At 36.2% G+C, this 12,543-nt stretch overlaps 1 protein-coding gene across 3 annotated transcripts in view; it reads left to right on the forward strand.

Moving 5' to 3' along the window:
* The window catches only part of ORC5 (origin recognition complex subunit 5), a 94,457-nt gene extending 82,465 nt beyond the window's left edge, over positions 1-11,992 (forward strand). For 2 of the 3 annotated variants that reach the window (XM_016145921.2, XM_016145923.2), the window contains one exon: positions 6,859-7,648. In XM_016145921.2, coding sequence (XP_016001407.2) covers positions 6,859-6,904 — 46 coding nt within the window. In that variant the 3' untranslated portion in view covers positions 6,905-7,648. Of the gene's footprint in view, positions 1-6,858; positions 7,649-8,369 lie in introns of those variants that run through there. The other variant, XM_036230287.1, reaches the window with a different exon arrangement.
* The last annotated feature ends 551 nt before the right edge of the window (positions 11,993-12,543 follow it).

Raw genomic sequence — 12,543 nt, forward strand, 5'->3', positions numbered from 1 at the left:
AGGAAGGATATGGTAACTGTCTCAAGTACTTTCAGGAGTTGTTACGGGCAAAATGGATGAAACTAATTCTGAGTAATTGTAGAGCATTAGAAGTTATAGGAAAGAAAGTATGTCAAAATGAGAGTTGTCTAAAAATGTAACAAGTTTCCTCACAAAGTGGTATACTTACTGGTATGGAAAATGTTCCAACTACTTATATGAATTAATGACCTCATCTCATGGTTGCAGCTGGATAACAATCTGCCAAGACTTGTAGAGAAGAGGTAATATCTGTGTAGACTGGTAGGTGGTACAAGATAATCCATAAGACAGTACCTTCTCAACCTTTTTGAATATGGAGATTTTGTTTTAATATTCTTTTAAAATTAATCATGAAAGTCTTTACATATATTTCAAAATTAATAACATGTAGGCATGAAACATTTATTCAGACCAAGAACAGTGCTTGACATGGGTATGGATTTGTAGATCTCCTTTAATGAATTGTGCAGCTTCTTGAAGTTTTCAAGTGTACAGGTTGTCAGCCTTAATCCTGAAGTCTCTTCTGAATTAAAAGTTCTCTGATAATATGATATAGGTATTTGAAATGTTTTGATGGTGTGTAGACTAAAACGTAAAATGAGGATTTTGAAATGTGTCGTTATATTAAAACTGGGCAGCTTTTTACACAGAAGAAATTGAGCAAAATGTTTTTTTGAATGTATTACTATGGCCATAAGGCAATAACTTTCTTTTTCCAAACAACGATATTAAAAACTCTATATCTAAGAACCTCAATCAAAGGCATAACTTTTTAATGAAGCATCTTTATTTTAGGGATTTTTGTCATTGCTCCAAATGTGTCAGGTCATGCCCCAGCATTATCATGTATAGGACAGAAGTTTGTGACAGTTCAATATGGTGAATACACAGTGAACCAAACTGAATCGGGTGTTATTTGATCTATAGCATCAGTAATATTAGACACATCCAGAGAAATGCACTTCCATTTACCACCTCAGAAGGGAACAGGAATTGTAGACCTGGAATTCTGTCATAGACTTTATCAACTCCGTAACTTGCTTTGCTACCTTTGTTTTCTTAATCTTCCTCACTTTCCATGGGCAGTGTCCAAAGAGTAACTACTACCTTCTTTCCACATCTGCTCCCTTTCACTCTCTCACTCCCACGGTGTTTAGTACTTCTTTTTTTGCTGATTTAACTTCTTGTTCTTTCCCTCCCTCCTATATTCTTCTATCTTTTCCTAACATTCTGCCTTAATGAAAGCCTGATTCTTATCTGGGCATACTACTTCCCTTGGATCTATCTCTAGAAGTAGCTACTTATTTCTCAAACCCAAATGCCTCAGGATTGCAGGCACTTTTAGTGTCATCTCTTCTTGTTGCCACTTCAGATTATTACTAACCCCAATTCTTGTAAAAATATGGACTTCTTTGAGACTCATGCACTCTAGCTCTATTTCCCTATTCTCCTGTGATTATCTTCTGCAACCTCCCAACCATTCCACCTCATGTATTAAAGAATAGATCACAGACTTCTTTTTAACCTAGATTCTTGGCTCTCTTCAAACTACAGAAAAATTCTAACATCTATAGTCACTCTGTTCAGCATTCACTCTGTTTCACAAAACAAATTGAAATTATCAGTTGAGAACTCTTTCAACTGCCTACACTGGTGTACATCTTCTTTCTTTCCTTTCAGTAGGGTAAGTCCCTCTTCTTGTCCAAAGTGTATTCTTCCATCTATGCTCTAAATTCCATTTCCTCGGGAGAGTTTTTAGTCCTCAGGCTATTTGCCTTGCTCTGTGGCACCTAACACTGTTGACAGCTCTTAAAACTCTCTTAAGGTCCATAATTTCAGTTGCTGGTTTTTCTCTTTATTTTTTGGTTGTTTTTCCTAAGGCTAATGTGTCAACTTCTCACGACCTGACCTTTAAATGAGGCTTGGCTCTTTTTGCATATACTTTTTCCTAGGCAATTTTAATGATACCCATGACTTCAACAACCATCTACATATTAATAACTCCCCAGTTGTAAAGGCAAGACCTTTCTTCTAATACTTCTGACCTTTATTGGGTGTTTCCCAGCTACATCATTTCCAAAACTGAACTCAGAAATGCTAACTCTACTTTTGCCTGCCAACAAAAAAAGAATGACCCAGCTTTCTGCCAGTGTTCCCTGTATCAGTGATCAGCAATGCAGTCTGCCATGTTGCACAGGCCTGGGAGTCATTTCTGACATTGCTCTCTCCCACACTGTCAGTATCCAAGCATTAGTCTTTTTGAGCCTACCAAGTCCCTCCTATATATCTCAAAATCATTCACTTTTATCATTTGTACTGTTACTTCTTTAGACTAAGCCCTCCATCATCTCTTTTGTGGTAGCCTTTAATTGGTTTTCTGTCTACTTTTATCCCCTTATAATTTATGGTCTACATATAGCCATGATCTTATAAAATTTAATGTCAACTACCTACTTAAAAATCTTCAGTAGTTTTCCATAACTTTTGGGATCAAACAGAATCTTTGAAATAGTCGAGAAGGCCCTAGTGATCTGGCCCCAGCCACACCTGGCACACACATCTCCCTTAGGTGTTTATACTTTAACCTCTCTGGCTTTTTCAGTTTTTTGTATTCACCATTGTGATTCCCATTTTTGTATTTGCAGCACTTTCCAGCTCCTCCTCTCTTTTAGCTAGATAACTGCTGAAGAAGCCTTCTCAAACATAACATGATCACCATCATATCACTCCCTCCATCCCACACAATAGACAGGTCCCATTGTCACCTTCTGATATATATCTTCATTTTAATTCATTCAGTAATTACAGTTTGTCTTTATTTCTACAAGTCCATGAAGCTCAAAACAGAGACTGTGTTTGTGTCAATTACTGCTTTACCTCCACACTAGCACAATGCTTTAAACTTCGGATATGCTCAATATTTAAATATTGCATGTTTTCATATAGTGATTAGCAGTAAAACTTCAGATGAAAGGGAGCCATTATGGGTTTGTCTTTTAGTTCAGCAAGAAGAAGGGAGCTAAAGAGACAAAGTCTTATTTCAGATCAAAGCCTGGTGGAAAGAGGAGATCCCAAGGATAGTTACTGAAGGAGAGATAGATAGCCTAGTTTGAGGTACTTGTGGAAGAGGACCAACAGATCACAGGACACAACCTACATTCCAAAAGAAGGAAATAGATTAGTAATTTATGGTACATTCTTGCAAAAAAACAAAAAACGAAAAACAGACCAAAAAAACCCAACAAACCATTATGAAGTTAAGCAGTTCTATAGAAATTTGTATTCTAAGAAAAGTAGTAGGAAAACCTAAGGGAAGGGAGTAACAGTCTAAACTGTCAATTGCTGCCATGAAATAAAGCAGGATCTATTTGATTCAGTGATAAAGTAGTCATTTGTAACTTTATCAGGAATACTTTATCAGGAGTACAGTAGGGTGACAGTCAGATTATAGTATTTTAAAATACTATTTATAAGAAATAGAATGTGTCCATTCATTTATTTAACATTTATTGTGTTGCCCATTATAATTACTGTGCTAAGCTTGGGGGATATAGCAACAAGTTGAACAGATCTACATCCTATCCCCCTTGAGGCTATATTCTAGAATATTTTCCTATAAAGAGGAATAGAGAGGATCATTACCTGCTAAAGTGATTGTAATGATGTGAGGGGGTTATTATTTTTTAAAGATTTGAGCATATTTAAATGCCGACGGGAAAGGACTTCTAAAAAAGTTAGTGATACAAAAGAGAGAGATTAAAGCATGAAGTCTTTGAAATGGTATATAAACATGGGATTTAGAAATATGAATTGAAAGAAATAACCCTGAGTGAGTGAAAGGAATCCTTTCACATTATGACAAGAGGAAAAGGTAGATTCAGATGGAGATGAGTGTGGAGGTTTGGTGGCAAGAAGTTGAGGGAGTTCTGATCTCATAGCTTCTACTTTGCCTGTGAAGAAGTGGGCAGCATTGAGACCAAAGACAGAGTAGTAGCCATTTGAGAGGGATATGGATATTTGAGATAGCTGCTGCTGGGGACTGAAGAAAGTGCTGACAAGGAAAGCAACTCGCTGGGAGTGTTGAGGGCCCAGTTGATGTTCCTGACCTTGAATCGACAGTGGCACCAATCTGTGAAACTTGTGATCTTCTCCAGCAGCATTCCATATGCTAGGTACTGAGACGGCAAAAGAATATAATTGAAATCACATATTGGGGTTTTGCCAGGTGAATTCGATAGATGCTAGCAAGTGAGTGCTAGAAGTGATGAACTGTGGCGTCTACGCTAGGAAGGGAAGGAAGAAATTAAAGCCAGGAGAGTGCTAATAGTTCACTGCCTGGCACATAGATACTCAGCATTTGTAGATCAGAAGAAAGTGAAGGAGTTTGTGAACCAGCTGTCTCGAGGTGTTCTAGACAGCTTAAAGAAAAAAATTTGGAATCAGAGGGTAGAATGTCTGAATTTACATGTGTAGGGAGAATATTTCTGAGTGTGATCATGGGTCGTGAGAGTAAAATAGAAAGCTGTTGGAGGTGCAAACGACGAATATGCAGTGCAGTCACTAAGGCTCATGTGGATCTTGGAGTGGAAAGGAAGACTAAACTAGGTGCTGTATTATTCAGTGACTAAGAGATGGTAATGGGGGATAAATGGTGGCGAATTGAATGGTATGAAGTTCAGAGGAGCAGAGCTTTTTGTACAATGACAGCAAACCCACCTGGCAGGACTGCCTGAGATACTGTAGAGAGTCTAACCTCATTGGAAAGAGCTTAAGAGAAGGATTGGTCTTTCAGGGGATGTCAACCTTCAGTTAAGCCTGGAAGACATAGAAGTCATAGAGAGCTTTATTAACCAAGGGACAGTGGAAAAGTTTGGACAGAGAATCAGTAAGAGCCTGGTTCTAGAAAGGGAGCACAGAATATGGAGGTAGAGTATGGGATAAGACAGATGGCAGATGAACTGAGACCCTTATTAAATATTGTCCTTGTACTGTTTTTATTGTGAATGGTAGTTCTGAGTTTCCTTTTTTTTCACCTCCATCGTCAATGAAAAAACAGTACAGATAACTTAAGTTTGAAACTTCAAGTTGTACAGTTGCAAGTTGTCAGAAGAACCAAACTAAAAAGAACTCAGACTCAAACTGCATACCAAATTAAAAAGAAATAAAATAGTATCCCATGAGAAAGACATTTCAATGATGCAAAAGAATCAACAAAGTGACACAAAAGAATAAAGTCTAAATTAAATCCTTAGATACATTCCATGTAATTAACTTGTATTAAAATATTCTAAATTCTGATTTAAGATTACTCCTAGGCAAATTGCTCCTGTTGTGTTTATCCTATTTCTTTCTAGATTATTACTTTAGAAAATAATTCATTTGAGTTCTATGAGAGAATCTCCTGTAGTATATAGAAACTATCCAAAGTCTTAAAATTGTCTTTATATGAATCTCATATACATCTAATTTTAGTATATGTGCTGCAGAAGCAAGTGCACATGTGTATCTAAAGCCATGAAAAACCAGAGAAGGCACTTGCAAAGTACATAGCTCCTTTTATAAGTTAAAACTTTCTTTGAAGTGAATTGTTCATTTCCCAGTCCTTAACAAGCAAAGTTATCTTTGGAATATGTTACATAATTTTCAATGTTGCCCTTATGGTTATTCTATCAAATTCTACCATGTCTTAGAATAGTATATGTGGGGATCAGTTGGCAAGTCACCTGTTTATATTGGGGGCTGGAGGGATGATAGGGACAACAGGATTGTTTTGGCAGTGTTTTTATGCTGTTTGGAAAGGAGTTCTTCAGAGAGGCACTGTTATAATGAAGAGTCTTCAGTCCACTGTTAGGTTCCACAATAGCCATACCACTCCTTTTGAGCTATTTTTAAATGTATTTTGATAAGCAGTATTTATAGTTCCCCATTCCTAATTTTAAAAATATTTGATATGTCAGTCAGGCTTAGAAACGTTTTTAGAAAGTGTATTACAAAATGAGAGACAAAAACATTAATTGATGATGGTTTAATAAATAAGAGCACGCAATTAGTGAATCTTTAAAAAGCTTTTCTCACATGGATGATTATTTTTGCAAAATTGAATACTTTAAGGCTTTAATTTTATACTTATTGCTAGATCATTATATCTAATTATTTTGACCATTTATTCAAATAATAAACCTCCAAGTCTGAATATTTATAGTGAAGAATGAATTTACAGAAAGGAAAATAATTATATGTCTCTCCCTGATATTTTATTCTGCCTGCCATAGAGTACAAAAATATACATTCACATTGTTTTATCATATTCTTGGATCATACGGATTTAGTTACAATACACACACAGGTCAGCCAATGTTAAAAGACTGAAAAGAATGAAAACTACAAATGAGGACAAATGAGCTATGCATTATGTAATGATAAAACAGGTGTTTTTGAAGATAAACAATGTTTAAAAGCAAAGAAGATTTAAATACTTTTGCATCTCTAATTTGTTCTGGTTATTGGACAAAAAGCAAATAGCTTTTAAATGGAATCTAAACTTTCTGTAGTATAATTGAAATACAAAATGTGAATGGTTCGAACTTTTTTTCCTTTTTATATTTTTTTTAAAGCAAACTTTCTGTCAGAAGGGAAAGAGAAACTTTTTAAAGAAACTCTTTTCCCAGTGACATTTTGAAAAATTAATGTCGATCCTATGATAGTGCTTTTGATAGCACTATAGGATTGTTTAGCATCAATTGAGTTATTTTGTATGTGCTTCCCAGAATCATACATACAAAGCTGAGCAGTCTGGGGCGGTGAGGATGCTAACATATTATCTGTTTTTGTTTATAGGACGGTGAACTTTGACATAATAAAATACTTGTATGATTTCTTGTGAAAACAAGCTTCAAAGCCATATGGACACTATGACAATGACTAAGCCAAGCTGTGTTCATCCAACTACTTAGCTGGCCAGGGAGAGGAGTTCTTTGGCTCTATTGGATTTGTCCAGACAGGTGCTGGCCCAGCATGGAATCTGATGAAAATACTCTGATTGGTCTGGGTGGATGTGAACAGAAGACTATTTACCAGGGACCCTGGAGTATTTGGAAGCAACGTGTTAATTATAAACAGCAGGGTTTGAGCACAATCTGTTCTTCTCTTAATGATGTTATCTTAACACTGAAATTGCCTGAAACCCATTTACTTAGGACTACATTTTGCTGTGAACTATCCCCTGCACTTTGAAGGTGCCAGCAGCCCTTGTATGTAAGCCCAGTCTTTTCACTTCCTCTCCACAGGAGCCTCTGCAGTTGCTTGCCAAAGCAGATTTTCCTAAGGCCACTGTTTTAAAAGATCAGAGTTGCAAAACATAATAAATAGAAAAAATTTTTTTAATCCAAGCTTGTATATGCTTATCTGTCACCGTGCTTTTCTCAAAAAGCAAGGTAGTTTGATCAGATATAGGCCGACTTTCCATCTCTAAGCTTACTTGATAACTAGTATGCTTGTGTGAGGTTTATATGGTCACTCTTGCAATTAACCACCCAACCTAGCTTTTTAATCTGCATGATATTTTTTTCTTTTTTAATCATTTGCCTTTAAAGTTAGTTCCACAATAAAAATTTTTCTTGTTATATCAGTTACGAACCTTGGGTCTGATTTTCTTGTCTGTTCATATTTTTGGAGAAGCTTTCTGTTAGCACTTGAATGCTTGAAAATTGTTTTGTGCAGATGTAAAGTACTTAATTACAGAGCCTAGTTTAAATTTCAGTGGCATTTCATTCTTTCATTTCTTTCTTGAAGAAAAATTCTCACAGTAGGCACTCCCGGATAGGAAGCCTTTTAAAATATAGTGATTATCTGACACTTTCTGGATCAAAGAATAAAAGTAGTTGTCTACTTGCATTTTTTTTTTTAGAGGTAATGAGTAGGGAGAGAAGACTGGCATACCTTTTTGTCTTCCTACATAAGACATCAAGGGAAGACTTTTGAGCACCCGTATTCTAAGTCTCTTGTCCCACAGAAGATGGTGAAATTTTGTGTTCCATAAGATGTTTAGAGAAGCCAGGACCAGGGAAAAGCCACATACATTGCAAATTCAGGCTTAGGTTTCCTGCACATAGAAATTCATGTATCATTAAAGTAGTGAGAAAAGAGTAAAGAAATAAAATGGAGTCACTATAGTCAAGCTGCTAAATTATTAAAGTAGACTGAGGCATGAGGAAATGATTATATCCTTGTTTTAACTAGCCTGGGAACTTAAACTTTTGAAATTTTCTGTAGTGTGTCAATGCCAGAAAATGCATATATCCTATAGATAATCCTCTGAAGAACTTAAGAAAGAATGTTTATATGTTCAGACCACCTGACATCCTTTATCCAGATCACCTGACATGCATTATCCAGACCACCGGACATCTAGAAGATTACCATCTTGGACCAGCCCATAAGCTAAGAAAGCAAGACTGATTTTTTTTTCTCACAAATGCACTTTTTACTGTAAGAACTCTCAATTTTTCTTTTTCTTTGGAACACTCTGGGTGTTAACCTGGTAGTGTTTCTGATTTGCAAATCCTTAGACCCTTGAATAAAGGGTGTGCCATTTTAAATTTTAGCAAAGCCAGATTCATTTACATTTGGTCGACAGACTTCATACCTGATTCCAGGAAGAGCAATGCCAGTTGGGGAAGTGTTCAGCCCTCACAGTTTGCCATAAAGTGGCAGATCTGCTGTGCAGTCTTCTTGGATAGGCTGGGACCAATCTACATTTCAAGGGAAGAACTCTAGAATATTAGAGGGAGAAGAACTTGTCAAGTAGAGAACTGGGGAGGACAGGAAGAAGGGAGTTTCCTTAAATGACTTTCCATGGCTTCTCTTCACTGTTGGCCACCTGTCTACTGTCCACATTGTGTGGGGCTTATCCTGTATGCCCCACTCTGAGCTCCTAGCTCCACATGTGGTTTCTCTGCAAAATACCTTGTAACCAGATTTTGTCTGTCCTGACTGGGCCATCAGAACTTTCCTGTTTTGTAATTCATTTTTTAATGGCTTGCTAAGTGACTCACTAATTCGATACCTTTATGTAAATGAAGACTAACAGAGCCTAATATGGATAGTTGTGTTTTTTTCTTTTCTTTTTTCTTTTTTTTTTTTTACAAGGGTTATCTGCAAATGAATTCTCTAATTGGAAGGTATAAATTGCTAATTACAGGAGGGAATATAATGAGAATTATGTTGATTGGTGGGCCAGATATTTTCATTAAGAGAGGAGGTGCTTAAATTATACTCAGCACCTATTCTACCTAGCTAAAAAGCGATTTAGGTGGCAGAAGTAGAAAGTTACCAAGCTGTAGGTTTTTAGATTTTTTGTACATGGCTGATCCTCTATTTTTAAAATGTCTTCTTTCAATTACCATGACCCAGGTATACATAATCAGGTAGAGACCCTACTCCCATCTCCTTCTTTTGAGTTAGTTTAAATCCCTGAATTCATTGCTGAAGCAATTCCTTTTCAATAACTCTAGAAGGGATTCTGATCTAACAAGCCTCTTCTCATTAAACCCTAAAGTCAGAAAGTGGTCAAGTTCCTAGGGCAGCAATTAAGACAGGGCTCTGGAGTCAGACTAGCTTGGATCAAATATTGGCTCTTCTACAGATTGTGCAACTTTAGTCAAGTTAGTCAATCTGTGTGCCTCTTTTCTCACCTTTACAGTGGAGAATAGCACTACCTCATTGAGTTGTTTAGAGGATTAGATAAATTATATATCTAAGCCAGTAGTTCTCAACTAGGGGCAGTTTTGCCCATCAAGGAACATTTATAGTTTCTGGAGACATGTTTATTTGTCACTGATAGGTGTGAGTGGGGAGAGTAGAGGCCTGGGCTGCTGCTAAGCTTCTTAAATGCATATCCAGCAACAGAATTAACAGATCCAAAATGTCAATAGTCCCAAGGTTGAGAAACTGAATTAAGTAAGGTACCTGGCACATAGTAAGTGTTCAATAAATGTTAGCTATTGTTATTATCATGAAATGCATCTTCATGGCTTCGAAAAGATGTGAGAGAATGTGGTAACATTCCAACTAAAAAGAGAAGAGGTACCCTTACCTAACTAGCTATGAAATTTAGTTCTTATTTAAAATTTGGAATTATTCAATGGACACAATATTTTGGATTTTTATTTTTAGAATGGAAAGATGATGTACTGGGTTCTAATCCACATGCAGATCTTATTACTTATTTTTTTAGGATTTTGTGGAATAATCAAAGGCATGAGCCAAGAATGATTGAATTAGAGAAACAGGTGACTGAGAAATTCATTGTTTGCCCTCAAAGTATTATGGCTAGACAATTAGTAGTATATCTCTAATATGGATTTAGTTAACCAACAATTGTTTAATGTAATTAAGGTCATCTGGAGCATGAATATATTCAGTAAGAAGAAACCTCCTTAGTCCCTCCAAAGTTTGTACCACTCTGCTTCTACTATACAAAGAAAAGTAAAGTGGTAGACCATGTCCAGGAATAATGCATCCCTTAATGCTTCAAGCACTCATTCTCTAAAATAGTAGATGAAATGCAGCAATCAGGACTATAACAGTGTCCTCCCTTGCTACCGGATGTCTCACCCTATTGTGTACCATAATTGTTTGCATTTTATGCCTTCAGCCATGAGCAGAGACTTGGACTGGAGGTAATTAGACCAGAGGTTGATATTATTCAGCTTCATCTCCTACATTTTGAAAGCTTCACCTGCTAGAAAGTGTGACTGCCTATCACATGTGAATAGTTTAGATAATTTTGCATGTAATTTCAGTCTGCTGACATGATTTGCTTTCAAAAATGCTTAGCAGAGCTCAAAGAAATTGTTCCTATCGAGATATCAACATTTCACTCAAATTTGCCATTAAATGCCCTGAATACACAGTTAGTGTTCATTTTCCAGCAGTGACACATTCATGAAGCACAGTATGAGAAGTAGAAATTTGGTACAGCAGAGAAAATTATAATCCATTCATTTAACTGCATGTTGATGCACAGTAATGATTGGAATTTTAGAAGGCATTCAACTGTTTGAGTAAATAGTGGTAGCTTTGGCATGATGGAAAGAGGCTGGATTTTAGAGTCTATAAAGATCTGCTTGGGTTTTGGATAAACCGTAATTCATTGCCTTGGTCTTTAAAGGATTTGAGAGTCTGATTTAATGGCAGTTTCCATTAAAGTATTCAACAATCATTCAATGAATACTAAGTTAACTATGTGCCCGGCATTGTGTTGGATATAGGAGTTAAAACAGTACAGAAAGGAGACAGATTTCTGGCCTAGACAACAGGTACTTTTGACATCGGTAGAGCCATTCCTTAAGATAGGAAATCCTGTGTGATGACTTGGATCTCTGGGGTGAGGGAGATCGTGAGTTCAGTTTCAGAACATGTTGCCTTGATATAAGAAATCCAAGTACTCATGTAAAGTAGGTGGTTGGATTTAGGTTAGAGATCAGAGTTATTACCAAGTATAAATATAGGAGTCATCAGAATAGAGGTGGCTATTTAGTGAATTAAAGGTCTGAGTTCTTAAGGTCATGGTGAGGGAGAAACCATCTTGAGTTAAAATATATAAAAGGTAGTCATAACTATTGCTCTTAAACTGTAAGTTAATTTAATTTTAATTTTTTAAGTAACTATTCTCCACTATTCCTATAAACCTTATTCCCTTCAGTATATGAAGTGACAGTAAGAGAGTAAGAGACCTGGGCTAAGTCCCTTTTGGTATATGATCCCGAAAGGAAAAACCAAACCCACTTAGACTTTTAGTTTTGTGGAGAATGTTAGATCCAAACACAGTTCCATCACTTTCAGCTGACTCAATACAGTTAACCCTTGAACAATGTGGGTTTGAATCGTGCTGGTCCACTTACATGCAGATTTTTCAATAAATATATCAAAAATTATTTTAGAGATTTGTGACAATATGAAAAAATTCACAAACTGTAGCCTAGAAATAACAAAAATAACAAAAAATTAAGAAAAAGGTATGTTGTGAATGCATAAAATACATACATGTTTTCTCATGATATTCTTAACATTCTCTAGTCTACTATATTGTAAGAATACAGTATGTAATATACTTAACATACAAAATATGTGTTAATTGACTTATCAGTAAGGCTTCCAATCAACAATAGGCTTAATAATAGTAGTTAAGTTTTTGGGGAGTCAGTTATATGTGGATTTTCGACTGCACAGGTTGTCAGCATTCCAACCCCCACATTGTTCAAGGGTCAACTGTAATAGAGGCATTGCTCTTGCTCAGGTATTTCTGGAATTTCTTAACCCTCTCTAGATTTTCTAGTTACTATATTGCAATTTAAAGAAAAAGTATAATTGTATCTTTTACATTGAAAAAAGAAGACGGGTAGGGTGGAGACTAATGGTGATCATAGCATCCTGTCGGATATGATTGGTAGGAGAATTAAGGTTGGAGTTTCACCAAAAATGTTTGGAGTGAACAGTTTTTTTAAAAATCACTTATATACA

The sequence above is a fragment of the Rousettus aegyptiacus genome, unplaced genomic scaffold (genome assembly GCF_014176215.1).
Source record: "Rousettus aegyptiacus isolate mRouAeg1 unplaced genomic scaffold, mRouAeg1.p scaffold_m13_p_13, whole genome shotgun sequence".
Taxonomy (NCBI): Eukaryota; Metazoa; Chordata; class Mammalia; order Chiroptera; family Pteropodidae; genus Rousettus; species Rousettus aegyptiacus.